Source organism: Rhinatrema bivittatum, chromosome 7, assembly GCF_901001135.1.
Source record: "Rhinatrema bivittatum chromosome 7, aRhiBiv1.1, whole genome shotgun sequence".
Classification (NCBI taxonomy): Eukaryota; Metazoa; Chordata; class Amphibia; order Gymnophiona; family Rhinatrematidae; genus Rhinatrema; species Rhinatrema bivittatum.
This window is the reverse complement of record NC_042621.1, coordinates 237,327,057-237,353,661: the sequence shown is the minus strand read 5'-3', so window position 1 is coordinate 237,353,661 and position 26,605 is coordinate 237,327,057. Positions and strand designations below refer to the sequence as shown.

Genomic DNA, 26,605 nt, shown 5'->3' with positions numbered 1-26,605 from the left:
TCCTCCACTGACAGCAGATTACAGGCTATATTATAATATCTCAGATTTGAAAAACCCAGACTTCCTTCACCTTTTGGGGCCATTATTTTAGACATAGCCAATCTTGGTTTCTGATTTTGCCATAAAAATCTAGTAAATAAATGTAGCATCAATCCCAGATCCTTCCGGCTAAGGATGAGAGGGGTAATTTGAAGTAAATATAACATTTTGGGAATTAACACCATTTTAACTAAGGCTACTCAGCCCATAAGAGATAGGGGAAACTGTAGCCATGAGTCTAGTTTGCGTTTAATCTCATTTATTATAGGGGGCACATTGTGGACATACCATTGCGTAGGATCAGAGTGTATAATAATACCTAAGAATCCAGATTGTCAATCCAGATTGCTCTCCTAATTGCAGCTTATCTATCCGCAGTTACTCTCTGAACATGTTTAGATTTTATTTAGCTTGTTTGCATTTCCAGCTATTGTTTAGCCTGTCACACAAAAACATCACACTATTTATTGTTCATGGTTTATTGTGAAAAGTTTATTGTGATAACTTTCTCCCAGTTTTAGTTGTTCCAAGTTACCGGTAATTGTTCCCTGTTAAATGTAATAGCATTCTTCATGCTTGTTAATGTTAAATGTAAACCGAATTGATTTGTAACTTTGTTACATGAATTTCGGTATATAAAAATGCTAAATAAATAAATAAATAAATAAATAAATAAATAAGAAATGGAGCGATGAGTTGGCCCATTTCAGTAGAAATGTCTCCCAGTCTAATCGTAATGTTCCATTAATATCAAAGCCCTCTGATTTATCAAAATTTAATTTTAATCCTGAAAAGCTAACAAACTCTATGATAGTCTGCAAAGCTCACGGTAAGGATTGTCGGGCTTGAGTAAATGTCATCAACATATCATCAGCAAACAATAACATTTTCATATATTCCCTACCTAAAGACATCCCCTGTACCCCTATATTAGCTTTAAATTTCCTAATTAGTGGCTCCGTCAATCTAAATAATAGGGGGATAATGGGCACCCCTGCCTGGTACTCCTGGACAACGCAAACGGCTGTGAATTTATAACATTAACATTTATGAATGCCATTGATCCAGAGTATAAATTGGTAATAGCATTATAAATGAGACCTACAAAGCCTAAATGCATCAATACCCTGCATAGAAAATTCCAAAAGACCCTGTCAAATGATTTTTCTGTGTCAAAGCTAACCACTAAGGGGTCGACAGGGTCAGACTGCTTACTATATTCAATTGCCAATAACAATTGTCTAATGTTTGCATTTGGTGATATTCCAAAGATAAAACTAGCTTGTTCTGGGGAAATCAGGTCTGGCATAATATATTTCAACTGGTTAGCTAGCACTTTAGGGTATAATCTCACGTCAAGGTTGAATAGTGATACTGGTCTATACAAAAAAGGATAGAGGGGATTTTTCCCGAGTTTGGGCAACACTATAATGCATGTGCACGCATTGTTGGTGGTATCTGGCTATTTTGAACCATTTAATTAAAAAGGGTAGTGAGAGTGTCGCCAAGAAAGGACATTAATGCCTTATAAAATATAGCTGTGATACCATCTGGCCCAGGCAATTTAAGATTAGGCAACATTTGAATACATGTTATAATTTCCAATTTTGTTAAAGGCTGTTATAACTGCTGGCTAGTCAGGGGGTCCAAGTGTACTCCTGACAAAAATCATTTGCACAACTCTTCATCCTCCTGTTCTGCTGTATAAAAGTTCATATAGTAAGACTTAAAAATGTATGCTATTTCTTTTGACCCTGTACAAGTAGACTTGTTATGAAATGAAAGCCCACTTGCACCTTTGTAAAATTAGCTAATAAACGCCCTGACCAGTTACCAAACCTGAAAAATTTATGTTTTTGAGTGAATAGGGAATGCTGGGCTGCCTTATATAATAGAACATTTATTACCTTTTGCTTTGATTGATATTTAAGTTTAGCTTCTGTGGTCCATGAGCTATCTCTGGCAGCTCAGGTTGCTGCTAATTGTCTCTCCAAATCTAATATTTCCCTGTTCATCATTTTCCTGGCATTCAACAAACAACTGATAATTTCTCCACGCATGACTGCCTTCGCTATTTCCCAATAGAGTATAGGTTTTGAGAGGTAATATACATTAGAATTGGCATTCTGCTGCCATTTCATTTCCAAAAATTTCTTAAAGCTTGCAACATTTAGGAGCCAAGGGGGCATTCTCCAGGTTACTGACCCAGGGTCTAATTTATTTGGGAATAATGAGCAGATCACAGGACTATGGTCTGAGACCACCAGATGGCTGATAGAGGCATCTATTGTTTTTGAAAATAGAGATTCAGAGACCAGAATGTAATCAATGCAGTACCACTAGTCGTGTGCTCTGGCTAAGTGTAAGTGTGTAAATTCTTTAGCTCCAGGATTTAATGCCTGCCAGATATTTTTGACATTTAGTATTTTATATAAAATGCCTATCCCTCTCTGGTCTGTCATTTTTTTATATCCCTACAGCAGTACTTCATAAGAACATAAGAATATGCCATACTGGGTCAGACCAAGGGTCCATCTAGTCCAGCATCCTGTTTCCAACAGTGGCCAATCCAGGCCATAAGAACCTGGCAAGTACCCAAAAACTAAGTCTATTCCATGTTACCATTGCTAGTAATAATGGTGGTTATTATCTAAGTCAACTTACCATTTTAGCCTCTTTCACCATTTCCATGAACAAACATTTCCTGACACTTGCTGGATCTGTCCCCTTGGAGTCTTATATCATGACCCCTTATTCTAGAACTTCCTTTCTACTGCATTAGAAAAAAAGAATTCCTTCTCATGCAAGATTAATGCCTGTTACATATTTGAATGTTTCCATCTTAACTTCTCTGTCTCCTTTGCTCTGGGCTACACATATTTAAATCCTTAGGTCTCCTCTCATAGGGCTCCAACCACTGTAGTATGGTTTCACTCTTGAAATCATCAGATATAATAAACATAGGGTTTCTATTCTTTTCCATGGCCATTAGTATTTTACTCCCTATTGTGCACCCCAAATGCATAATTGCATTTTTAATATTGAAATTTATCTGCCAAGAAGTTGACCACTCCTCAAGCTTTTTGTTAGTAACTTTTTGTTAGTAACTTCCAAAAAAACCCAAACGTTTCCTCCTTCTTCAGAGCGAGCTACTGTCCACCATGCTCTGTCATCTATCCTTCATCCAGTTCCTCATTTCTCCTTTTCTAGCTCCATTAGAACCAATACTAGGATTCTGATGCCATGAACCTTCATTCGGAGCCATGCCGGTATTTTTCTATTTTTAATATATCCTTTTACTGTTCCCAGTCGGGGCACTAAGGGCCTCATTTTCCAATATCGCATTGGTATCGCATGCGATACCAAAAAGGGGTGTACCTTATGCTAATAAGCATGTGTATCGCAAATTGCGATATCAGCTATGTGAAAGGCTGTTATCACTATATCGCGGTTCACGATGTTTCCGGACAGGCCTGTTTCAGTATGCTGCAGGCTGAGAGAGAGAGAGAGAGAGAGAGAGAACCTTGCTATAGTGCCTCCTCCCTAGGGGAGGCCCACCTAGTAACTCGAGGTGAGGGTTAAGTATTAGTGTAGGGGATTAGGGGCCACTTTCACATTCAACGTGAGACGTACGAACAGAACAGTGGTCTCTTGTGAAGATTTGCTGGCCTTCGGAGAGAGGAAACTCACTCCAAGATGAGATTTGTGCAATGTTCTCTCCACCTAGCTTGTTGTTTGCTGGCCTTCGGAGTGAGGAAACTCACTCCAAGATGAGATTATTGCAATGTTCTCTCCACCTAGCTTGATGGACTCTCTACCTGGGTAACAACAAGCTAGGTGGAGAGAACATTGCACAAATCTCATCTTGGAGTGAGTTTCCTCACTCCGAAGGCCAGCAAATCTTCACAAGCTCTGGAGTCTCAAGGCATGGCTGACACAATGGTGCAGGCAGCAAGGCTTTAGATTCATTGAAAGCAATATGCCAAGTCATGTTCTGCAAGTAAAAATGTTACCCGGCAGAAGCAGGCCCTATGAATGTTGCCCACCCTCAATATGGGCAAAATTATTCATATTCAACAAGCAGTGTTCAGAGGCATTCCTAAGGGTAGGGCTAGGTCAGGTGAGGAAACAACATATGAAAAGTATCTAGAGAAAAAGCATTTCAAGTTGAGTGCCATCCTTCTTCATTGCAAAGAGCTACAGACAAATGGTGCCTGAGTCCCACAGTTATTACACTGAATAAATAACATTTTGTTTCTTTGCAGAATATTTGTAATTTTGTAAGTCTCCAAGCACTCTTAGACTATTACTTTAACTGAGGAAAGTTTTGGAAAGACTGAGAAGACTATAAAAGAAAGCAATTGAAATGGGTGGGATTTTTAACCGGGTAATTTTCAAAAAAGCTCACATAGGCTAAAGCCTATGGGTATTTTTTAGCCACAAACTTTACCTAGGTTTTGCAAAGTGGATTTGTGTGCCTATGTCCTCTTTAAAAATGTACAGGTGTGTGTGTAACCGGTACCAACATACATGTACAAAGTTTGTGCATGTATATTTACGTGCATACTTTCAAAATTGAAAGTATGTGAGAAAGTTCTTTCCCTACCCACCAGAACACCTTTTATTAGTGTGCATAAAAATGTGCATGAAACGGCTTTTGCATATACTTTTACGAGCACAACCTCACTAGGCAATTTTCAAAAGGCCATTTACGTGCATAGAACTGGGGTTTCTGTACATAAAACCTTTTGAAAATGAATCTCCAAGCATCAAACAGCACTTCTGAACAAGCCTAACTTGTATGCTAATGCTACTAAGCTTCCCCTGGCTAAACTATTAGCAGAAAGAAAACAGCCACAATTCTTTTTAACAAAAATGAAAGAAAGAGCAGCAAAATCAATGTTAAAAGTAAAACACTTTTGCCTTGTTCTCAGCAAGTCTAAGTTATAACAGAGACTTATTTAAAGCAAAAAAAAAAAAAAAGAAAGAAAGAAAGTAGAACAAAAACATACACCACAAGGTAATAAGTGTAGCAAAAATGTATATGGTGGTCATGAAGAAAGGAACTGTCCAGAGATAAAATGTTTGATTATCTATTTAATGCAACTTGATAAGTTTAAATCTCCCACAAGTTAGGTAAATAAAATATATTATCCCCAACATGGACCATGCTTCACTGTGGCTGCATCAAATAAAGCACTGAATCTGATATGTATTTACAGTCGCCACGAATCCGGCATATTGGGAGATCATGAATTTACCTAAGTTGTCAAGGATTTGAGCTTATCAAGTTGCATTAAATAGATAACCACATTTTTTTTTTTAATCTCTGGACATTTTCTTTTCACATTACTTACACACATACTTTTGCCACACTTTGGAGATTTATTTAATCCAGGTTGCCTTTTGTATAGAATAAATATAGCTCAAGAAGCTGATGAGGAGACTCAGGGAAGAATATGCTTACAAATAGGGTGCCTCTTAGTTTAAAAAGAAATTTAAAAAAAGACATGAAACATATTCAGAGAAAAAGGAAAAGGAAACCTAGAAATAAAACTAAACAAAGAAGCATCTGAGCCAAGAAACTGGCAAGTTGATATTTTGAAGAATCTTGTGAACATTGCTGCTTTAATAGATACCTTGAATATTCTGTACTGCACATTTTAACAATCTTTCATTAGATGAACTGTTCCTTTTATTTTAGTATGCTTCTCTGAAAACTCCACTCACACTAATAACAGTGTGGCCCACACTTTGTTAACAGAAACTGCTACTTAGCAGGTGCTTCCCTTTCGCACTGACTTTGTTTTACTGTCCCACATTTTGGGTGTTGAAAGGTTGAACAATGTGACTGAAAATTAAATCCAAGCAATTAGGCCAAAGCCCATTTGTGATTCACTACATAAATTACAGGTTTGAGTTCTGACATTCCAAGTCAAGCGGAGCTTCTACCTTAGTCCTTTTGATAATCTCTGTATCAACAGAACAATTATTTTTCAACGTTACAAGCTGCTAATTACTGTCCAGCCCCAGCTGCAAGCTGATAAAATTTAAAGAGCTGTGTCTTCTGTGAGCAAAATATATGTATGTGTGTGTGTGTGTGTGTGTGTGTGTGTGTGTATATATATATATATTTATAAAATATATGTTTTCCTGCTGCTCTATCTGGTTTCTGAGTGAATTGCAGCACAGATGAATTTTCAGTGCGGGTATCATTTACGAGTTTTATATTATCGCTGCTCACAGAATGTGCCTACTTGTTTTGCATTCACTTTTTGTTCTGTTTTCACTGAAACAAAAATCCCACACTTTTTCTTTTTTTTTTCCCCCCACACTAAAATTCTCTGACTCCTTAACTTACGCCCTTTAGTTTTGAAACTCAGAATTACCAGGCCATGCCAAGGCTAGTGATGCATGTCTATAAAATAGTTTCATCAAACTATTCTCTGTACTTAGAAAAAACACCAATGGTTCGCCAGTTTGGCTTGTCGAGCCATTTCTGGGCATGAGGGAAGCCAAAGCAGATGTGAAAATCTGTTTTCAGTCTCCGTGAAACTGAATCAGCTATCAGAGGCTCGGCAGGTATGTCTTGGATTTTGTGAAGATCCAAGGCAGATTTTTCACATTCACTTTGAATTTTTCACATTCACTAGGTTTTCTCCAGATCTGCTATGAGAAATCAATACAATTTCTCCTGTGGATCCGCGGGACTCCAACATTTCCATCAGACTTGAACCAGGCTAAAATCGAGTTTGACTTTAAATTGTTCACATCTCTATTCAGAACATGCCGCTTCTAAAAAAAAAAACAAAAAACAACAGACATCCAACATCATCATTTGAGTCAGAAGCTTTTTCTGAAGCTGCTTCTTGCAATATTATTTATTATTTCTGAAGTGTAATCAGTGTTCACATTATTGTACAGGTCGAAGGAGTAAAAGTAGACAATACACAAAGTTATTGAAGGAATTTAAAGAAGCAGGAGTTTAGGAAGATTGATATGTCCTTGATTCAAGGAAGAGTGGAAGCTAGGCAAAGCATGAAATGCCAGATATATGATGCAAGGATTGCTTAGTGCATGGAGGTCACAGAGAGAACAGTGAACTGAGATTCTAGAAGAAAGTTTCAGAACAGAGAGGCAAACATTGAGTGAGGAGAGGTTTAGAAAGCAGATCGAGATTATTTTATGCAACACTACACTTTCTAAAACCGTACCTCGATTTCCAACAACAGGACCATACACACATATAAAAATCTTTCTGAAAAAGCATACTGTAGATAGATTATAAAGAGGAACTGTCATGTGAGCTTTCATTTTAGGAGATTCTCAGAACATTCTGTTCTCTACAGGTAGAGATAAACTACCTCAATGTAGTGACAGCAGGTCTTCAAACTATGCCCCTGTGTCTTCAAATACCGATCAAAGTAAATAAGATGGATTAGATAATTGACTCAAGGCACGTGTCAGACTGTTCTATAGCAAACCACTACTAGCTGTTTCTACCTCCTCTTTATTTATGTATCCTACACAACAACAAAAAAAATCTGATCCTAAGGATATATATATATATATGTCTGCTGACACACTGAAACCTGCTGAAAGGTAACGGAAAGTCACAGGCATTTGGATGGGAAAGCTGCAGGAAGTCATATTGATTTTCATGGAACTGCTCTTTAGAGATTATTATTGTACTTGCAGATGTTCAACACCACTTTGCAGTACATGGAAAACTAATCTTATACCCACTGCAAATATGCATTCTTTTATAGATAGATATTAATAAATATGTAATTCTACAGTTATAGCAGGTGCATATTCCTTGCCAGATCCTGAGACTTGGAAGATCAATGTAAGGACCCCCAGGGGAAAATCCACTGCAACAAGATTACAAGGGAAGAAAAGGAAGAAGCCACAACAGCGGGCTTCTGTAAGTAGGGAGGGCTAGGATCACTTCCATGCTACAGCAAAAGGCTTGAAACAGAGGAAGATAAAAGGTCTGCAAATCAGGAAGTCAGCCAGCCGGACAAAAGAAACAGACTGGGCTGCCAAGCAAGCAAGCAAGCAGAGGTAGAACTGTGGCCAGCTGAAGAAAGGTCATTTGAGATCTTGAGAGACTTATACTGCTTAGATTATCCCCTGAGAGCTGTTGTAGCACCCAGTCCATAAAGTACCTGCAAACTTATTCAAAATAATATATCTTTCTGCTGATTATATCTTATATATATACAAATAAACATGCACACTACATCAGGCTCCTCTGAAAAAGAAAATATAATTACAAAATAATATGAAAGAAAGAAAATATAGCCATCTAGATGGAAAACCATAATAATGGAGGGTGGGGCAAGGAACCAGAATATAAACTATCAACAAACTATCCAATTTATCAAACACAGAAATACAAATTTTACCAGCTAAGAAAATACCCTCAATATTATCCTATATGCAATCATGGTTTCAACCATGTCAGCTGGGATTTCAAAGAGGTCACAGAAAGGAAATGTATCTGCTTACAGTGGTCAACAGTATTAGTATGCATGCAGAAGGGAGAGGATTCCCTCCTTATTTTGCTCAGTCTTTTCACAGCATTCGATACCGTTGTTCGCCAGTTGTTAATCGCCTGTTGGAACTGGGCATAAGTGGAATACCTGAATTGGTTTTCTTTCTGTCCAACCTGCAATGGATGCAGTGAGATATGGATCACTATACAGTAGGGAAGTGAATCATTTTTTATTTTATTTAAAATCTTTTCTATACCGTCGTTCAGTTAAATACTATCACAACGGTTTTCAGAAAGGCACATAAAATAATATTGATAAATGTATATGGTCATACATTCTAAACCAGTGCCATTAAGTTCTGGTTACATATTTTCATTATAAATACTATTTGATGGAATGTGATAAATCTTGTCCTTTTATCCTTGTATCATTCAAATTTGCAAGTATAGTTCTTATGTACTGTATATTTTCTCGTAAGTTAGCAGTGAGATAAAATAATAAAATCCGCACATATTGAGTTAAGTGCTGTGTGTTGATGTTCTACTGAATTGTTTTTCTGACGGATGAAAATATCGCCATTTTTAAAGATGGTGCCGGTCGTCCACTGCTCCTACCATGTGACAGGGGCTGGCCAATGGTACCGATAGGCCCTGTCACATGGTAAGGACAAAGGGCCATTGGCGCCATTTTGTTTACTGGCAGCCGACAGCCCAAGAGCGGGAGATCGCTCCCGGGACCCCCGCTGGACCACCAGGTACTTTAGAAAAGTTTTGGGGGGTTGGGAGGGTAGGGGATTCTAAATAATTCGATTTAAAGGGTCGGGGTGGAGTTTGGTTTTTTTTAGGCTCGGGAAGGCCGAAAAAAAAAGCGATTAGAACCACGAGAAATGAAGATTTCCCGCGGTTCTATGAACACGATTCCAGAAACAATTCCGGAACCGATTCACATCTCTACTATACAGTCAGACAGCTTGAGTGTGGAGTACCACAGGCAGGGCCGGATTTACACATCTCTAAGCCCTAGGCCAAAGCACCCCCTCCCCCTCAAAAGTTGATTTATAATTTTCAATTTCATATGTAATGGTTTATTTTTGAAACATTTTTAAACTTGCGATGAGTGAACCCAGAAGCAAAATAAAACAGACCAAAACCAGTAAAAAAATGTTCAACCCGCAGGACCGCATCGCCCCATGGAAGTTCTTCTGTCTGGCCCGACCCATGTTGAAATATTTTGAACCCGACCCGGCCCATGGGTTTGGGTCGGGCCAGCCCGCAAAATGCAGACGTCTGCCTGTATATACCCATACGAGGTACGATGATTACTTCTTTGGTTAGTTCAAATTATTCACCCAGATGGTGTATTTGATACAAAAAACAGCGAATAAAATTGACATAAAATGCAGATTTACATCGATTCTCATCTGACATTATAGAATTTTATTGAAATGTTTTGCATTTTGTGTCAAACTTACATTACACCACATTAAATGATGCTGCATAAACAAGCCATAAATTGTGTATGTTTCATGTTTTGTAATAAAAATCGCAGCCCCCTTATAATTTGGCGAACACCCCCGTCAACTTTTTCTGCTTACAGCTTTCAGCCCTGAGTTAACAAAACAGTATATAAAAGTAGTAACAATATATTTTACATACCTATTATCAGTAGATATGTAGAAGACAAGCGATATGAGCGTAATGAATCACTTGGAATCACTACTGTAATACCAAATCTGGAATTTTCCTTTAACACGTGGTTTACACTGAGTGTGTGAAAGAGAAATAGCAAATGCTTTTTGCCTGTGACTGAGCAAGACAGCGCAAACTGTAGATATGGGCAACGTAAATGACCGCTCAATTTATTTAAAGTATATGGGTGTAAATTTAAAAAACAGCATTTTATATGGCCTTTTCAAAATAATACTGAAAAATCTGTAAATGTTTGATTGTTATTTCTGCTGTATATACGCGTGCCCTCGGCCATGGCCTAGGTTGGCCTTATGGGAAATCCGACCCTGACCACAGGCAACAATGTTGTTACCAATTCTTTTTAACAGGTATCCCGCTTCCCTAACTAGCCTGATTCCCAAGGTTTAGATTGGAATGTACTACATTTGCAGAAAACATCCAGATTATGCTGATCAATTAGGAGGGCTCACATTTTTTACTCTTTGGTTAAAAGTAGTAGCAGACTGATTATATGTGCACAGGGGCGGATTCCCAATGACGAGCGGCCCGGGGATTCGCTGCCCAGGCCGGCCCAGGAGATACCACATGGTCTGCTGAGCGCGGCTCTGTCACGGCCGCTCACGGCAGACCACGTGACTAGAGCAACCGGCCCACCGGGGGATGCCCGATCCCCCGATAGGCCAATCCGCCCCTGTATGTGCATAAATTGAAATGTAAGCCTTCAAAGTTGGAAATGTTATGGGCAAGAAGGCTTAAAAGGCCATTAATTTTATTTCGATTTATTGTGAAGATTGAGATATAGCAAAGAGAGGTAGTAACCAGTCTAAAGGATTAAATTAGATGGCCAATTATCCACGCAGCATCAGGTGTCCACAGTGATATATAGCTCTTAAGTATCTGAAGCAGATATGTCAAATTTGATCGCTGATGGATAAGAAAGACTTAGCCACAATTACATGTGTTAATTACAAGTTGGGTTGACTATTTTTCTTTAGTTACAAATAAAGGTTCGCAGCTTCTGCAGAACATCTCTGCAAGGCTTTTAAGTGGGGAAAAAAATAAATGATGAAATAAGTCATCTTGAAAGAATTACACTGGTTGCCTAAAGAATTTAGGCTGAAATATTAAGAATCTTTCCATAGTCTTTAAATGCATAGCTTGAGATACGCTGTTCTATTTTTTTAACTTGTTACATCGTGTGCCAGGGAGAATCTTGAGATCTTTGAAACATGATTTGCTTGAATCCCCTTTGCTGGCAGTGGCTACACTGATGACCACCAGTGTGCATTTCTGTGCTTTGCTCCAGTGCTTTCGAAAAACTAGCTATTAGATGACTGGAATTGAACTTTTAAGCCTTTCACAAAAAGATCAAAGCATGGTTATTGAAGAGGCTTTTAGAATTGACTTGCTTGCTCCTAGGTAGGGAACTGGCTAAGCAGCTCCCAAATATTTGATGAGAACAATGGACCAGGATGATCTTTAGATTATGCTCTAAGATTTGTGATAGTAATACAGCTATGCCATAAGTAGGTTAAGGACAATGTGTTGGGTTTTTGGAAGTTGAGGAAAGGATTGGCGACTTAGTGGGATATGTTATTGTATGTATGTATGTATTTATTTATTTCTTTTCTATACCGACATTCATGACGCAAGTCATATCATATCGGTTTACATAGAACCAGGGTAAAAAAAATCACATTAGAATTTTATAACAAAATGCATATGAAGTAGATACAGTAGAATACTGAGTGTGACATTACAGATTAGAGGGTGTAAGGTGGGAAGGGAATCAGGGTAGAGATAAAAGATACTGGGTGTGACATTAACAGAATATAAAGGTAGAGAGAATAAGTAGGGGAAGAACAGCAGAGCTTTTCCCAGAAATCACAAAGGGCCAACATAAAATCAAACAACATACAAACAAAGGACATTAGTACTCTATTCTTATGACTTAACACAAAGTCCAAACAGCTAGTCTCATTCAAACACAATGCATTTTAATTTCCACCCTGAGGCTTGTTAAAAAAATCCAAAGAGCTGATGTGAGTCCCAAAAAACATAATGAATATTCTTATAAAACAACTAAGTATTTACAAGGATACTTTCGTGAGAGAGCAGTTATAAGCGTAGCCATATCTGGCTACAGCACCAAAAAGTTTTTTTACCTAGACTAAGTTAAACTTGATATATCTGGGAATAACAAAACTTTCAAACCCATGAAATTTTCACCAACACTGCAGAAAAAAAGAAGCATTACCTTTGGTAATAGCAATCATAACGTAATCAAATTTAACATAATCACTAAAGGAAGACCATTAAGGAAAACTTGTGCTAGCATTTAACTTTTAACAAGAAAACTATGAGAAAATGAGGAAATTAGAAAAAAACTAAAAGGAGCAGTTAAAAAGGTTAAAAATTTGCATGAGGCATGGAAGCTATTTAAAAACTCTATCTTGGGGTCCCAGACAAGATGTATTTCATGCATTAGAAAAGGTATGAGGATGATCAAGCAACTGCTAACATGGTTAAATGATGATGTGAAAGAGACTATTAAAGCTAAAAAGGACATCTTTCAAAAACTGGAAGATGGATCCAAATAAAGAAAATAGAAAAATGCATTAATAGTGCAGGCCAAAAGGGAATTTGAAAAGAAGATTGCCAAAGAGGAAAAAACCCCCAATAAAAACTTTTTCAACTATATTTGAAGCAAGAAACCTATGAGGGACTTGGTTGAACTGCTACAGGATCGAAGGGAAAAAGGATGCTCAGGGAAGACAAGACCATAACAGAAAAACTAAATGAATTCTTTGTTTCAGTGTTTACTGAAGAGGGTATCAGAGAGTTACATTTACCAGATACATTCTTTGAGGGAAATGATTCAGAGGAAGTGAAGCAAATCACAGTGAATCAGAAAGACGTAATACAAAAAATTGACATCAGGTCTGAATGGTATACACCCCGGAGTTCTGAAAGAACTAAAAAATGAAATTGCAGACTTATTACTAGTAATCTCTAACGTCTTATTCAAATCAACTACCTGAGGATTGGAGGATGCCCAAACTAATGTCCATTTTTAAAAAGGATTCCAGGGGTAATCTGAGAAACTACAGACTGGTGATCTTGACATCAGTACTGGTGAAAGTTGATTCTACTATTGCAGCATGGCGTCGGTCATCCATTGCTCCTATCATGTGACAGGGGCCGGCCAATGGCACCGATAGCCCCTGTCAAATGATAAGGGAAAAGGGCCATCGGCACCATTTTGTTTACTGGCAGCCGATGGCCTGAGAGTGGGAGATCACTCCCAGGACCCCCGCTGGACCGCCAAGTACTTTAGAAAGGTTTGGGGGGGGGGTCAGGAGGGGTGGGAGATTCTAAATAATGAGCTTAAAGGGTTGGGGTGGGTTGGGGGGTTTTTTTGGCTCGGGACAGCTGAAAAAAAAAGCGGTCCCAACGGAAATGAAGATTTCCCGCGGTTCTAGTACGAACACGATTCCGGAACCAATTCACATCCCTAATAAGAATATAAGATATGCCATACTGGGTCAGACCAAGGGTCCATCAAGCCCAGCATCCTGTTTCCAACAGTGGCCAATCAGTCACAAGTACTTGGCATGTACTCAAAAAGAGATCTCAAGCTACTATTCCTTACTAATTAATAGCAGTTCTTTTGCCAGCAACATAATCAAAACAAGAGAATGTTCATTTGTCATATACTGTATGTGTTCATTCCAATACCCCAGAAGCATGGAGTCCGAAAGATAATATGAAAATAGATTTTAAAAAGTATTTAAATCCAAATAAATATATTCACACCCCCCCCACCCCCCATCACATACAAACTCTTTTAATCCAAAAGCGCTGTATGTGATTGGGAGAAAGACTAATATGCACGGACTGGGAGAGGAACCTTGGGGTAATAATGTCTGATGATCTGAAGGTGGCAAAGCAATGTACAAGGTAATGGCTAATGCCAGAAGAATGCTGAGCTGCATAGAAAGAGGAATAACCAGTAAAAAAAAAAAAAAAAGAGGTGATAATGCCTTGTAAGGTCCTTGGTGAGGCCTCACCTGGAATACTGTATTCAGTTCTGGAGACCACATCTCAAAAAGGACAGAGGCAGGCCAGAGAAGGACAACCAAAATGCTGTGGGGGTCTGTATCAGAAGACTTATGAGAGGCTGAAGGATCTGAATATATATATACCCTGGAAGAGAGGTGCAGGGGAGATATGATGCAGACCTTCGGATACCTGAATGGGTTTTAATGATGCATGTTCCTTGAACCTTTTCTGGAGGAAAACAAACAGTAGAACTAGGGGCCAAGAGGGATGACTGAGATCCAGCGTCAGGAAATATTTCTTTACGGAGACGGTGGTGGATGCCTGGAATGCCCTTCCAGAAGAAGTGGTGAAGAGTAAAACAGAAAACGAATTCAAAAAGGCATGGGATAAACACTGTGGATCTCTAAAGGCTAGAGTTGGAAATTATGAAAAGGGTGCACTGGGGTAACCAGCACGAAGCAGCAGCTGCTACCCCTAAAAGAAGGCATGAGGATTACTACCCTTAACCAATTAGCTGCCATGATTTTGATGCAACTGCAACTTTGCTCTCCACTTCGACAGCGAGGGGGGAAGAAAGTGGAATTGGATTCAGATGGCAACCAATGCTGGGCCCTGATTTTTAAGGTCCACGGTACTGATATGCAGACATAAGAGAAAAAGCACAGAACTGCTTCTATGGACAAGTCCAAAAGCAAAGCACGTTCAAACAGCAGCACTGTATGAATTATCAGGAAGGCTACACACTCTGCAAAAATGTTCCTAGCAGTAATTTTGTTATGGGTTTGACAGTTGCTTGGTTTTGATTTTTAATAGGGATGTGAATCGTTTTTTGACGATTTAAAAAAATCATCAGATATTTTTTAAATCGTCAAAAATCGTTAGAGTCGTGATACAATAGAAATTCCCCCGATTTATCATGAAAAATCGTAAATCGGGGAGGGGGAGGAGGGAGGGGGAGGGCGGGAAAACCGGCATACCAAAACAACCCCTAAACCCACCCCGACCCTTTAAAACAAATCCCCCACCCTCCCGAACCCCCCAAAATGTTTTAAATTACCTGGTGGTCCAGTGGGGGGGTCCCGGCGCGATCTCCCGCTCTCGGGCCATCGGCGCCATTTTGGCTGCCACTAATATAAATGGTGCCGATGGCCCGATAAAAAAAACCCCACCCGACCCTTTAAAATGACCCCCTTAGCCTCCCCCCCCCCCCAAAAAAAAACTTTTTAAAATTACCTGGTGGTCCAGCAGGAGCGCGGGGAGCGATCTCCCGCTCTCAGGCCATCGGCTGCGTTAATAAAAATGGCGCCGATGGCCCTTTGCCCTTACCATGTGACAGGGCAAAGGTAGCGCCGGCACCATTTTGAATATTGGCAATACGGCCTGAGTGCAGGAGATCGCTCCCGACCCCCGCTGGACCCCCAGGGACTTTTGGCCAGCTTGGGGGGGCCTCCTGACCCCCACAAGACTTGCCAAAAGTCCAGCGGGGGTCCGGGAGGAATCTCCTGCACTCGGGCCGTATTGCCAATATTCAAAATGGCGCCGGTGCTACCTTTGCCCTCACTATGTCATAGGGGCCGACGGCTGGCTGACGGTCGGCCGACGGTCGGCCCCTGTGACATAAGATTAAGACATAAGATTAAGGTTTGGATCGGAACCGGACCCAGAACCAATCAGATTCCGGTTCTGATTCACATCTCTAATTTTTAATATTACTAACTTTAACAGAAACATAGGGGGAACCTGCTCAGAGCGGCAGTTACTACCATAAGAAGCTTGCTGGGCAGACTGGATGGACCATATGGTCTTTTTCTGCTGTCATTACTATGTTAGAATATATAAAACTAAAACAGGTTTTTCATCATATTCCTAATGTATGAAATCATTCTAGCTGTATACAACTCTAACAAAAAATTACAACCAAGCAACAAAATAACTAAGAGAATAAACCAAATTCCAGGCATGCAGAAATATTACGTTGCTTTAAGTTTCTCAACCATAAAATCCATTTTTCCTTTTCTCACATGTGCCAGAACAGGGTGATGCCTGAGACATTTGGAGAATCCGTCAAACCAGGACCAACAAGAACAAATCCTTTCAAGTTTGAGTTTCACAAAAATCCCACAAAACTTGCAGATTTGCACAAAAATAATCCATTTCTTCAGAGTCATAGTACTTTAGAAGAGCTCACAGAACTTCACTGAAATACCGTATTTTTCACTCCATAAGATGCACTTTTTTTCCCCCAAAAGTGGGGGGAAAATATATGTGCGTCTTATGGAGCGAATATAAAAAAAAAACTAAAAATCTAACAAACCCCCCCACCCTCCTGACTCCCCCATGACCTGCCAACTTAATTTACTACAACCCCCCACCCTCCTGACCCCCCCAAGACCTGCCAAAAGTCCCTGGTGGTCCAGCGGGAGTCCAGGAGCGGTCCGGGAGCAATCTCCTGGGCTTGAGCCATCGGCTGCCAGTAATCAAAACGGCGCCGACGGCCCTTTGCCCTTACTATGTCACAGGGGCTACCGCTGCCATTGGTCAGTCCCAGTGTCATAGTAAGGGCAAAGGGCCGTCGGCGCCATTTTGATTACTGGCAGCCGACGGCCCAAGCCCAGGAGATCGCTCCCGGACCGCTCCTGGATCCCCGCTGGACCACCAGGGACTTTTGGCAGGTCTTGGGGGGGTCAGGAGGGTGGAGGGTTGTAGTAAATTAAGTTGGCAGGTCTTGGAGGCAGGAGGGTGGGGGGTTATTAATTAATTTAAAGGGTTGGGATGTTTTTTTTGGGGGGAGGGGGTTCCCAGAGAAAGAAAAGTTTTCTGATCTGGGGAATGGACCGAAATGGCCTTCCCCAGACCCGAAAACAAAATGGGGAGAAAAAAAAAAGTTATGCACTCCCCTAATTTGTTCCATAAGATGCACAGACGCCCAGGAATAGAGCCGGTTTAGCACAAAATTTTTTTTTTAATTTTCCCCCTCTGAATCCTAGGTGCGTCTTATGGTCAGGTGCGTCTTATGGAGCGAAAAATACTGTAGTTATAATACAATATGGAGGTAATTTTCAAACGAGTTACACACATCAAAGTAGCATATATTGTAGCAATTTTCAAAAGCCCATTTACGTCTGTAAAATGCATTTATGCACGCAAAACCTTTTGACAATTCAGCTCTATGGGGTGAATTTTCTAAGGCATTACCCGTGTATATGTAGCAATTTTCAAAAGCCCATTTTTGTGTGTAGATTCTTTTGAAATCAACCTCCTAGACTTGCATGGAATTGGTGGAATTGTTTCCTTGCTTAAAAATTGAGATTTCCCACAAATGTATAAATAATTGAAATCATTATTCCTGCATTTATTCCTAGTTAACTGTTTGCAGAGCACATGCAAAATCCTTAAATTTGGCCCATGGAATAGTTTGAAGTATTCTAAATTATCTTCATCCATGGACAGAGGGTTAAACTATCTGAAGAATGGTTAGCTTTAGAGAAGCCTTTAACAGCAGGTGATATTGTGAGATCTCTTCATAAGCAGATTCCAGCATCACAGTCAAAGTTCTACCAGAAGTTATGACCTTCTACAAATTCTACGCAACTCCTGGTAGGAGAATAAAGATATTTTTACTGATAATCATTACGCGAGTCCATCCAAATGTTTTCTTTGCACAGTTACCTCATTTTTTTCAATACTTTGATCACCATCTATCACAACACAAATGGAAGATACATACAATCATAAACAACAAAGAGCTGAAATGCAATGATTGGTTGATTATAGAGCGTCTGAATTGAAAGAATGATCAAACTGCATTACCTTTCCAAAGCTTCCTTTACCAATTGCTCGAAGTATCTGGAAATGATCCAAGTTCACTATAAAGAAAGATAAGATTTTTAGTAGTGGAAAATTGTAATGCATAGTATTTTCTATAGGCAAAATAAATATTCACAGAATAAATCTTTATTTATAAAGTAATACAAGATATATAAATATAATATTACTGCACTTGTTAATACTTTTGTCTAAAATATTTTATGGATGCAATCCTATATAATATGCAGTGTTTGTCAATCTGGGAAATGCACATGTTCATGTGGCATTTGGTCAATTAAGGCATGAGAGTGTAAATGCAATAAATAATAACATTCTTAAACATTTAAAATGTTTCATTCCACTTTACAAACTGAAGAATAAAACCTTCTGAGTGTTGAATGGCATGTTTATGTGCATGAGTGCACACTCAGCCTGTGAGGAACAATGACTGATGCAGGAATGCCTTGAACCAGGACCAGTGGCAGAAACAGTCTGGTGAACAAGGAAGAGGCAAAGAGAGTGGTGTGGACAGACTGGGAAAGACAGAGAGAGAGAGCGCGAGAGAGACAAGTTGGTGGGGGGAGGTAGAGACTATGAGGGAGAGGAGGAGAAAGGCTGGTAGAAGGAGAAAAATAGATTAGGGAAGAGAAGAAAAACAACGGTATACAGGCTCGCACCACACAGATAGATGGGAACATTGACTGATGCTGAAACACCCCAAACCAGGGCCAACAGCAAAGAGTGACTGGTGGTGATGGTCTCAGCTGGGGAGGAGGGGAAAAGAGTGGTGGGAATGGGTGGGAGAGAGAAAGGGAAATGGGTGAAAAGAGAGAGCCTGGAGAAGGAGTGAGACTGGTGGAGGAGACAGAGAAACTGGGGAGGGGGAAGACTGATGGGAGCAGAAAGAAAGAAGAAATAGACTAGTGGGGGAAAAAGAAAGAGAGAGATTGGTATGAATGGGATGACGAGAGAGACAGAGAGATGGGGATGGGAGGGAGGAGGAAGAAAGACAAACTAGTGAGGTGGAAGGAAGAAAATGAAAGAACCTGGATCAGCCAACAACAATATTCATTTTACCACATATTTTTTGTGGGTTTCAGCCAGTAGATTATTATTGCCCACTTAACAAAGGTACATATTTTATAAGGCTGAAAATCATAGATATCTCATAGGAAAATGCTGTAACTAGGTGAGCTATCTCTATAGTCTATACTAAACAGACAAATATACATTCAGAGAAGCAAGCTAGATGTATACCTAAAACCACTGGTGTTCGGGTAAATTTCTATGGTAAAAGTCAATTAAGGCATGAGAGTATAAATGCAATAAATAATAACATTCTTAAACGTTTAAAATGTTTCATTCCACTTTGCAAACTGAAGAATAAAACCTTCTGAGTGTTGAATGGCATGTTTATGTGCATGTGTCAAGACTGTATTGAAGAAAATACCTATTGAAGCGTTAAGGTAAGCCCAACCCTGGGTGCACATTGCTGCAGGCATTATATCCAGTATTATATGTTTGGCAAGGCCAATTATAATGAGCTCAACTGAACATCAAGTCATCCGTTCTGCTTTCAATGACACACTTGGTATCTGTGCCTTTTTTATAACTATATATTGACCAGCTACAATAGAGGGGTTCTATGTTGCATAAGACCAAATTAACTATCACTAGGGTTACAACTAGCTCCAGATTTTCAGGACAGGTTATATACCCCATTGCATGCAGGGAATTGTAGTTCTGATTTCCCTATTGCAGTTTCTTAGAAAAGCAAGGCTTCAAATCCCTGCATGCAATGGAGTAAAACCAGGACTGGATCAACGTGTCCTGAAAATTTGGAGCCAGTTGGCAACCCTACTTATAACATTAGTAAACTATAAGATTTCTGACATACAGAGCTTCTCTACACAATAATAGTAAACCTATAGTAGAAGCATTAAGTGATATGTGTTTTTCTAAGATTTTAAAAACACAAAATTAGCTCTCTAAACATTACCGGTGTGTATTGGATCTATGACTGTTACTGTGGGGTCAATGTAATAAGACATGCGTTAAAACTTCAGCAAACAATTTCTTAATGCATGCACAAAATATTATTGTTTTTGTTAAACTGTATAGGAATTTTAATATGTGATATATAAATATTTAAAACAAATAAATAAATACATAAAATATTCAACCCCTAATTTGTTAAAGCTAATGAATCATGAGTTTGCAAAGCACGCTAACTTGAAAATGTGCATAGAAGACATGTTTAGCATGCATAAAATAAGATTTTTGCAAATAAAACATTTTCTACATAGAAAACATATTTTGTGCACACAAATGGGGTAGATTTTCAAAGGGTTACGCGCGTAATATACGCCGAAAACCTACCCCTGCGTGTGCCAAGCCTATTTTTCATAGGCTTGGCGGTGCGCACAAGCCCCGGGACGCACGTATGTCCCAGGGCTTTCAAAAATGTGTGGTCCGGGGGCAGGGCCAGGGGCGTTCCCGAGTCCTCCGGCAAAGCGGCTGAGCCGGAGGTTTGCGTGCCAGCAGGCATAACTTTGACAACAAAAGGTAGGGGGGGATTTAGGTAGGGCTGGGGGGAGGGTTAGATAGGGGGGAGGCGGAGGGAATGGAGAAAGGCTGCGCGGCTCGGCGCATGCAAGTTGCACAAGTGTGCACCCCATTGCGCGCGCCAACCCTGGATTTTATAACATGCACGCGGCTGCATGCACATGTTATAAAATCGTGCTTAGATTTGTTTGTGCCGGGTTGCGCGAACAAATCTACGCCCACGCGCAGGTTTTAAGATATGCCCCATAGTGTTTTCTGTGCACACAAAAATTTAAGTGTACAATGCTTTGCATGCATAACCCATGGTTAATGCACATAAAACTTGATTTAAGAGTATAAACCTGATTTCTGTTAACAAAAAAGTGAATTTTAAGAGATGTGTGCACCAAAAAGTGCAGATGCGCGTGATTCTATCACATGCATGTCTGACCTATTTTACAAACCTTGCACTTACGCGCACAAGTATTTGTGCGCAAATAAATCTGCATGCTTAAAGGGGCAGGGTTAACATTTACACATATAACTTCTGATTTTAAAACCAGTACAAGCGGTGCGCATACGGTGTTATCTACACCCATTTACTTCTGCTGTTTATCAGGTGTATGTCACAATAATACTCTTTATAGCCAATTATTGATTGGGTGAAGGGTCTGGGTAAACAGGGAGGAGAGCAGGTTGAATAACCAGGGTGTTTTGATGATCTAGGGATCAACTGGGCAAACTGCTGGACTAATTTGTAAAACTGGTTATTTCCTGCATGCACATATGTTACAAAATTACCTCACTTGCACATGTACATGTGGACAAATCCTAAAGAAAATATGCAATTAGCGGATGCTTGTACAAGTACTTAAAATTAGGAGCACACGTGTGCACTGGGGTGAATTTTATAAAATGTGTGCACACTTGCATAAATGTTACAAAATGCTAGCACATGTGCACTCGAACCCACATATATGCGCATACGGGCGCGCGCAAGCTCGTTTTAAAGTTACCATCAAAGGTTGTGCTCACAAAACATGAGCTAGGAGCACGGTATGAATTCTGAGCATAAAAACTGTACACCTAACTCATGTTATGCTCCTAGCTCACATTACAGTATAAGTTGTACACCTACAAGTTGTGAACATAAAATATGAGGTAGGAGCACAAGATATGTATTTCTAAAAGATATATATTTTCTAAAAGCACAAGATATATATTTCTAAAAGTTGTGCTCACACAGGGCTCAATTTTAAGACCTGATGTCCGCTTGCACATGCGCGCAGGGGAGATTTTCAATTTAAGCGCGGTGACACGATCGCCCTTTTTCCGCAGTTTCCTTCCAGTCCGCTCCAATTAAGGAGTGACCTGGGAGGGAGCTTCCCTAACCCTAACCTTCATCCGTCTTTCCCTCTCCTCCCCGACCCCTAACCCTACCTAGCCCCAGTTTTTTTTAAAATTTTATACTTGCTGCTCCTTGGGAGCAGAAGTAAACCACACGTGCTGGCAGCTGGCCGGCACGCACTTCCCCGGGGCAGTGTCTAATGGCACTGGCCAGGCCCACCACCGCCCTGACAGACCCTGCCCCTTTTCATAGACCCGGCACTTCGGCACGTAACCCCCGTAATTCATGCACATAGGGCTTTTAAATGTACTTGACAACGAATTAGGAACACAAACTGTCTCATAAAAACTGTGTGCACAAAACACATTGAGGCCGATATTAAAAAAAAATAGACACCCTAAATTTAAGCCCCTAAATTAGTTGTCTACATTAAGGATCTATTTTCAGCTGCATGTAGGATTCTACATTTTCAGCTGAAAACACAGATAAATTTAGGAGCCTAAATTTATGTAGGCCCCTAAATGTAGGTCTGATATTCATTTAGGACCCTGAAGGGGGTCATTTACTAAAAGGTTTCTCCCATTTTGCATCTATGGGAAAAATGCTTATTAAATGGGACCCCACATTAGGTGCCTAGTTCTGAAAATCAGTGCTACCCTTGTCGCCACCAACTTAGGACCCAAAATTTGTGGACTCAACCCTAATACATTTTCAAAAGGGCCAAATTAGGAACCAGACTCAAAATGTTAGGAGCCTGAACCCTATGAAAACTGATCCTGTCTTGTTTTATATGTGTAAATGCTGAGTACAGGATCCGAACACCACCAACCTCAGATTCAGTCCCATAGACTTATACTAGGCCCAGAAACTTTACTCCACCTCTGACCAGGATTTAAATTTCCATCATAAAGAAAACATGAGTAAGGCCTATACACCTCTCCGCAGTGGGGAGAAATAGCTAATACTCTGATTAACATGGGATTTGCTTGGAGAAGCGCTAAGGTCTGTGCACAAAACTCCTCACTACACCAGAAGGACAGTTCTACTCACAAAAATGAGCACAGAACCACACGGTGGCATGTGCGCACAGCTTAGCATACCTTATTACATAAGAACATAAGAACATGCCATACTGGGTCAGACCAAGGGTCCATCAAGCCCAGCAGCCTGTTTCCAACAGTGGCCAATCCAAGTAGGCTTGCCAACTGGCTCCAGATTTTCAGGACAGGGTGATCCAGTCCAGGTTTTACCCTATTGCATGCTGGGATGTATTCTGATTTCCCTATTGCATTCCCTAACAAAAGCAACCTGGATCAACCTGTCCTGAAAATCTGGAACCAGTTGGCAACCCTAAATCCAAGTCACAAGTGCCTGGCAAGTACCCAAACATTAAATAGATCTCAAGCTTTTATTGCTTATTAATTAATAGCAGTTTATGTTTTTTTTCCTCTAGGAACTTATCCAAACCTTTTAAAACCCAGTTACACTAACAGCCATAACCACATCCTCTGGCAATGAATTCCAGAGCTTAACTATGAGCACTGAGTGAAAAAGAATTTGCTCCAATTTGTTTTAAATGTGCTTCTTGCTAACTTTATGGAATGCCCCCTAGTCCTTGTATTATCTGAAAGGGTAAATAACCATTTCACATTTACCCATTCAAGTCCTTTCATGATTTTGTAGATCTCTATAATATCCTAGTTCAGCCGTCTCTTCTCCAAGATGAACAGCCTTAACTTCTTTAGCCTTTCCTCATAGGAGAGCCGTTCCATGCCCCTTATCATTTTGGTCGCCCTTCTCTGCACTTTCAGTCCTCTGATTATAACTTCTCCTTTGTACCATACCTAAATTTCACTCTGCTAGGAAAAATAAATACATTCTAAGCTATTTCACCTTTTACTTCCTGCGAATGATTTTATACTAAATTCCTTGAGACATTGATATAATTCATTCCATTTTTCTTCATTAATGCACCTTCAGTTTCCTTAATTAACTAATTTTCAAATACTTTTAAAGGTGGTAACATTGATGAACTACTTGTGCATGAACATTAATGTGGAGATGTTTAGCATAAGACAAAAATAAAAATCAGCAGCGAACGTATTTTATGGAAAATTAAATTAGCATTTTAAATCATAGGGAAATGTGACTTCTTAAGATGGAAGCATTAAAAAATACTATGGAAAATAAATCTCTCGGAAGCTATAGCACTGCCACTAACTGGTGCACTAAATACATTGGTGCACTAACTAGTGTTTAGTCCCTATGTTCAGGCAATGTTCAGTGGGTAGACAATGAGTAAAATAACTGTAAAATATTGTATTCAATTATGTCAAGAAATCAGTTATAGCAAGGACAAATCATGAGCTTCTTATTCAAATTTCTCTCTAGAGAAACTGGTGTATCTACAGAAAAGAAATCCTATACACTGATCAGATATGATCTTGGTGTCCCAGGTACTTTTATACAGTACCTTTCATCATTAGTTTGGAACTGTGTATTAAAATGCATTAAGGTATTGATTGCATGATCATCGCCTCACACTATACAGTGTGTCGATTAGGATTTGGTACATGGTATGATCTCACCCACCATAAGATTTCAGCAAAGCTTTGTGATAATGTCCTGCTAAGGAGGCACAGAAACATTGTCAGTCTGGGGATGGAGGGGTCATAACGTGGTTAACTGGATTAGAAAGTGGTTGGGAGACAGAAGACAGAATGTGGAGGTAAATGACATTCACTCTGAAGCAAGAAAGGTGATCAGTAGTAGGGATGTGAATCGTTTTTTGACGATTTAAAATATCGTCCGATATATTTTAAATCGTCAAAAAATCGTTAGGGCCACGATACAATACCAATTCCCCCGATTTATCGTTAAAAAATCGTAAATCAGGGGAAGGGGGAGGGCAGGAAAACGGCACACTAAAACCCCCTAAAACCCACCCCCGACCCTTTAAATTAAATCCCCCCCCCCCCCAAACCCCCCCCCCCCCCCAATGCTTTAAATTACCTGGGGATCCGGCGCCATTTTCCATACGGAAACGATTCGCGGCAAGAAATCGCTCCCGGAACCCCGCTGGACTCCCAGGAAACTTTTGGCCAGCTTGGGGGGGCCTCCTGACCCCCACAAGACTTGCCAAAAGTCCAGCGGGGGTCCGGAACGACCTCCTCCGTCGAATCGTTTTGTCTATGGCCGCCGCCATTTTGCGGTGGCCATTTTGAAAAATGGCGCCGGCTGAAGACAACATGATTCTATTGAGGGGACCGTTCCGGACCACTGCCGTTCTGGACCACTGCCGGATCCCCAGGTAATTTAAAGCATTTGGGGGGGGGTTCGGGAGGGTGGGGGATTTAATTTAAAGGGTCGGGGTGGGTTTTAGGGGGGTTTAGTGTGCCGGCTCACGATTTTAACGATTTTTCACGATAGTTTACACACCCAAACAGCAACAATACGATTCCCTCCCCCTCCCAGCCGAAATCGATCGTTAAGACGATCGAGGACACGATTCACATCTCTAATCAGTAGAATGCCTAAGAGACCAGTCCTGGTGATCGTTCTGTTCCATATCTTTGTGAGTGATATTACAGAGGGACTAAGAGGAAACAATTGACTTTTTGCAGATGACGCAAAGATCGGTAATATAGTGGATATTCCTGGGGAAGTAGACAAAATAAGAAATCATTTTAAAAAGCTTGAAAAATGGTCCATAGGTTTCAATACCAAAATGCAGAGATGGATTTTGGGTGCAGAAATCCAAAGGAAAGAAGCACGATAAGGGCCAAGACATGGATGTTGACGAAGCAGAAAATAAACTTCAGATGATTATATCCACTGATTTCAAGGAAGGAAACAGAGTGACAAGGCAGTGGCCATGGGTGGAAGTGATGTCAAGTACATAGGTAAAGGTATAACTTGTAGACAAGAAGTGATTATGCTGATGTACAGGTCGTTTGTGAAATCCCACCTGGTGTATTATGTTCAGTTCTGGAGGTGGTCCAGAGAAGGGCAACCAAAATAATGCAGGATCTGAGAATTAGAAATCTAAAGAGGAGAGACAAGGAAGATATAATAGAGACATTCAAATACCCGAAAGGTATTAGTAGGGATCAAGGGAAAAAAGTTCTAGAACAGTGGTCCCCAAACCTGTCCTGGCAGCCCCCCCCCCCAGCTAATACAGTTTTCAGAATATCCACAACGGATAATGAAGCGATAGATCTCCATGCACTGCCTCCATTACATGCCAATTTATCCCATGAAAACTCATTGCAGATATCTTGAAAACCTGACTGGCTGAGTGTCCCCCAGGACAGATTTGGGAACCACTATTTTAGAACAAGGGGACTTGATATGAGGCTCCAAAGACTGTTGAGCAAATCAGGAAATATTTTTTTTATGGAAAGAGTGATGGAAGCATGAAATACCCTCCCTAGGGGAATGGTAGGGGTTAAAACAGTAATGGAGTTTAAGAAGGCAAGGGAGAAGCACAGAGAACACTTGGTTGCTAAAAGTAAAGAGATAGGAGAAATAATGGCCTAGTAGCATGTGCTTAAGTGCTTATAGCACCATCTTAGGCTGATTCAAAAACAAGTGCTGGAGCTGCCAGAATAAATGGC

At 40.2% G+C, this 26,605-nt stretch overlaps 1 protein-coding gene across 1 annotated transcript in view; it reads right to left on the bottom strand.

Moving 5' to 3' along the window:
• The window catches only part of STK32C (serine/threonine kinase 32C), a 695,653-nt gene that overhangs the window by 343,620 nt on the left and 325,428 nt on the right, over positions 1-26,605 (bottom strand). The window contains exon 2 of the mRNA XM_029609989.1: positions 18,101-18,156. Coding sequence (XP_029465849.1) covers positions 18,101-18,156 — 56 coding nt within the window. The remainder of the gene's footprint in view (positions 1-18,100; positions 18,157-26,605) is intronic.